Source organism: Macrobrachium nipponense, chromosome 35, assembly GCF_015104395.2.
Source record: "Macrobrachium nipponense isolate FS-2020 chromosome 35, ASM1510439v2, whole genome shotgun sequence".
In the NCBI taxonomy this organism is placed as follows: domain Eukaryota; kingdom Metazoa; phylum Arthropoda; class Malacostraca; order Decapoda; family Palaemonidae; genus Macrobrachium; species Macrobrachium nipponense.
The window spans coordinates 22,528,333-22,533,332 of NC_061096.1; the positions used below are offsets into that span (position 1 = coordinate 22,528,333).

Here is a 5,000-nt window from a genome sequence, read left to right on the forward strand (position 1 = left end):
AAATACTATTGCAGTCTTAAATTCAATGCATAGATGCACAGTCACGATGGCAAGAAATAAGTAAAAAGCTTTCAGCTTTCAGAAAAACAGAGAAAAGGAGATTTGAAAGACGATTGCATTGTTACCCATAGTCATAAGTCTAATGAAAATGATTTCGCTCCGGATATATAATGTGATTTAAAGGAGCCATTATCACAAGTCAGCTAATGGTTTCAAATACACTTTGAAGAAGGTATAATGTATAAAAGCCCGTATCGATTAAAAGCCATAGAGCTACGTGTGAATTTTCTTCTGGATAAGAAATTCCTCTTTTAGATGTGATAATAATGAGAGGGTCAGAGATATTGCTTGAACATGTCCTTTACACCAACCCAGGATCTCTCTCTCTCTCTCTCTCTCTCTCTCTCTCTCTCTCTCTCTCTCTCTCTCTCTCTCTCTCTTTTGGGAGGTGGGGTGTATGGTGGGGTTGGGGGGTTCCTGTGACCACCGGAAGAGTTCGAAACTTTGGTGTATGTTGATGAGAAGAATGAGATGGGAGTCCCAAAGGAAGTGAAAGCCTAGATAAGACACGAATGGTGGAATTTCACAGAGGGCCCTTTTTGCCACATAACATTGGATGAGACAACGATGCTCTTCATGATTTGAGGAGCATTCTTTCCAAAAATTCAGGCAGGCAGATTATCAGATCCTATTTCTTTTGCAGTGGCGGTTGCTGTTGTCCAAGCGTCATCATACGGATTAGCTGGGATGTTCCCGGAGTCGTGCATGAGCGGCCTGGTGTCAGGGCAAGCAATATCTGGCATATTTTCCTCAGTGGCCATGATCGTCTCTCTTCTTGTTGGTGGCAATGACGTTATCAGTGCCCTTATTTTCTTTCTCGTCGCAGATGTCACTTTAGTGTTAACCATTGCTGGATATATATACTTAACCAAAACAGTAAGTGTCTTGTTTTTAAATACTTTAACGCAGTGTTTCTTAAACTTTCTTGGGCAGCGGACTCCTTTTATTAAAATTACTCATGTATCGGACTCTTTATTATGATAATTTCCCTCTTGGGTTTAAAAGTATTTTCAGTGTATAATATATAGTAGCTACTAAAACTGCTACTGAAGTATTTATTAGTGGCTTATCTTCAACATGAATGTTTACATTTTACTTGAAAAAACTTTCACATTATCAATTTTGCACACAAATTGAGCCACGTTTTGGCCTAAATTTATCTGATACCGACGGCCAAATTGTCCTGCGGACCCCTTGGAACATATCACGGACCCCTGGGGGTCCGTGGACCACACTTGAAGAAACATGCTTTAAATCAACAACTGGCCCATTGTAGATGCATCCATCTAAATTTAAGTCGGAAAAGGATGCTGATATAGGCATAATAGCTACAAGAATTTATTGAATTATGTGAACTGGTGCTGTTGAGGACGGAAATTACGTATTAAGTTAAGGAATTGTAACTGTTATAATAAAAATATGATCTGATCAAATATAGATTGACACAGCGAAGGGAAATATTTTGGGAAGAGAAAAGTCTTTGCTTAAGCAGGTATAAGAATTGTAGCATTGCATATATTTTCTCAATTCCTGTTTGTTCTCATCACAAATAACTCTGAAGTGACCTGTCGCTCCAATAAAAGATTTGGATGAACTAACCAGTATTCATCCTCATTACCTACGTTAACGAGAATTTAACTGTTTCTTACTACACAGTAATGCAGACACTATAATGATGCCTCCTTGCGGTATTATATTATATATTTATATATATATATAATATATATATATATATATATATATATATATATATATATATATATCAATTCAAGCTACAAATGTCCTTTAATATCTAAATTCACTTACCTCCCAAATGATATTTTCATATATGTACCGAAGGGGAATTTTTAAGTTGATAACAATTTCGTCCCCTTCGGTACATATATGAAAAAATATATCATTTGGGAGGTAAAGTGAATTTAGATATTAAAGGACATTTGTAGCTTGAATTGATATATAATGGATCACGGTTCGATGTAGAATTTAATTCATCTATATATATAATATCATATATTATATTATATATATATATATATATATATATATACATACATACAATAACGAGATGCTCAAACTTGTTATCATTTTGGTAGCGATAGGCCAGAGCGGCAGACAACTGATAATTGGTAATGCTCTCTCTCTCTCTCTCTCTCTCTCTCTCTCTCTCTCTCTCTCTCTCTCTCTCTCTCTCTCTCTCTCTCTCTCCATATACCTCCCCTCCATTATCTAGGCCATCAAATCAGAGTCGTGAATTACAAAAATATGCATTTATTTAAAAGCAAAGTATTAACTGAATAACTCTGATTCTTAACAGATTGATTACGTAAATAGAATGTTAACTCAAAAGTCCAAATAACTCAGATAACCCTTGGTAATTAATCTGACACCAACATTAGTTTAGCCATAACAGATAGGCACAGTCAACACAGTAATTAGTCAGTACACCATTTCTCCAATGAACAATCCCCACTCTTCTCCAGAAAATAGTTCCCCTCTTCCAGAATAGTTCCCTCTACCAGAAACGCCTGTTAGAAGACAGGAGAACACTGGTAAGTACAAGATCCTAATCAAATATCATATAAACAGCACATCTCTGAAATAAATATTCAAATACAATCCAGCCACACTTTGGCTAAAACAGATATAATAACACTCACCCATTTCAGCACAGTTGCACTGACACTAATCAACAAATACTTTGGCAGAGGCCACCCCGGCCCTGCCTTCTCTCTGTAATAGTCTACTTTTCATGGTAACAACACTTCCTTATGTAGGGGGAAAAGTGTACACATACGTACGAACAATGTTCACGCCCCATTAACTGGTTAAGACCAGTTTCAAAGTCACCTCTGCAATCGCCTGTAGCAACAGGACATGCACAGATCTGCACACACAGCAAAAAGACACATCAGCATTCCCAAAGCTCGTCACCTCGAACACTGTCTCTAGGGAAGTTAAATTGCTGATTCTCTACATTCTAAGAAACATCACAGCATATCACATTATACATTATTTAAAATATCATAGCAAATCCCCCTCTTTATGTTACACACACATATATATATATATATATATATATATATATATATATATATATATATATATAAAGTAATTATCAAGTGTCAATATTTACGAAAGCAGCTGTATGTGTAAGGTCTTTAGAATCTATACCACTCTTCGTCTGAAAACACACAGGTACAAAACTAACAAGGAAAGCACTTCGTTTCCAACATACTTGTTTCAAGTAAGCACTGTCACCTTAAAACCTTTTTTTTTTTTCTCGCTCACAGAAATACTATGCAGAGGTAAAATCAGCCGTTGTCAAAGGTGAAGTGGATAAGAAACAGAGTATAGGTAATGATTGGGAATCCTACCGAACGGTTCTAAAGAAGGTAAGAACAAAAAAGACTGCTGATACTGGAAGCATTTTCATAGTTTGGTGTATTGATTTGAAGGTATTCGCGTCAATTGTAATTTTAGCTTTACATCATATGATTTGGGAATTTTGTTTGCTACAAATATTAACTGTAGTGGTAGCAGTTCGGAGCTTGAACACCTTGATATCAGTTGGTTTCTTATTCGCTTATGACGATTCGGTGAGATTTGAATGGACATTTCCATGGCAGGTTTGGCTGATGGGTTTGACGTGTGGCGGCACCTTGCTATTTACGCTAATGATATATCCAGCTGTTTTGGTTTATGTCACCTCAACGTTACCAGACTCCCGCTGGACTGAAGTCTTCTTTCAACCCACTATAACGTTCCTTGTCTTTAATATCGGTGACTGGCTTGGCAGAGAGGCTCCCAGACTGGTTAAATGGGTAAGTGGGCAACCGAGGAATTTTTAATTTCAAAATATTCTTAGGTCACTTGAAATTGTATCCTGTACGGGACTGCCATTCTTATTAAGTTTTATGCTCAAACGTTATACATAATAAATTTACGAAAAGCATACCGGTTGATATTGATAGTCCACAAGAGAACGTGATAAAGTATTATACAGCATTTATTCTTTCAATGTTTTTTTTAGAATACTCTTAATATAAATATTAAAGAATTCGCAGATCCTACCCATTAATGGGTGTAGTTGTGATGCAAAAATAATGACATTTATACGCATCCTGATGATAATACAATTACTGGAAATTAGGGGTAATGATGACAATTGTCTGTTTAATTTACAGACACATACAAACAAATTCTTATGACTGAAATTTAATATGAAAGCAACGTTGTTAAGTACTGAGATTATGGATTGACAAAACTAGTGATAAGACAAGCTTCACAAATCGTAAGACCGTGGAGTGAAAAAAAACTCTATCGGAGGAAACCTGAGATAAAGGTTTGACAGATTACCAACAACCGATTACACCAACGCTTCGACGAAAACTACCAGCCGAGTACGATTTAAAAGTTATTGATTAAAATACTATTGGGTAACGGAAACCACTGATTAGGGCATTTGATTGGAGCATTGGGATGTTAACCATTAATAAAGTGTCTTATCTTTTGAAAACATTTGATAAAATTAGTAAATGCTTGACCTTTCGCTATGTGCATTGCCGTAGCACTGGTTTCCAAGATATCCAAAAATTACTCGTAGATATCATATCAAAGCAGCTATGATAAGTCATCAAGCGATAACTTTTGTCGAAAGCGATAACTTTTGAAGACTGAGTTTACACCTGAATGATAATATTAAAGGAAAACTCATAAGATAGACTACTGATGGCTCTCTTTCATTCTTTTTATTTATAAAAAGAACTTCTACTTAACAATCGTTATGTGGACAAAATGTCATTATCTTGAAGTCAAGACTCCATTTTACCATTGAAACTTGTTAATCTTATTTACTCGAAATTTTTTTTAATACCACAGCTGTGTTTAATTTCTAATTTCCTGGAATAGTTCATTCCCTCTTGTGGAAATTGCCAAGAAAT

The 5,000-nt window shown here is 35.8% G+C and overlaps 1 protein-coding gene across 8 annotated transcripts in view; it reads left to right on the plus strand.

The window, feature by feature from the left end:
• LOC135208475 (equilibrative nucleoside transporter 1-like) overlaps nucleotides 1-5,000 on the plus strand; it is a 75,015-nt gene that overhangs the window by 65,160 nt on the left and 4,855 nt on the right. For all 8 annotated transcript variants that reach the window (XM_064240709.1, XM_064240706.1, XM_064240704.1 and 5 more), the window contains exons 6-8: nucleotides 704-936; nucleotides 3,351-3,452; nucleotides 3,687-3,881. In XM_064240709.1, coding sequence (XP_064096779.1) covers nucleotides 704-936; nucleotides 3,351-3,452; nucleotides 3,687-3,881 — 530 coding nt within the window. The remainder of the gene's footprint in view (nucleotides 1-703; nucleotides 937-3,350; nucleotides 3,453-3,686; nucleotides 3,882-5,000) is intronic.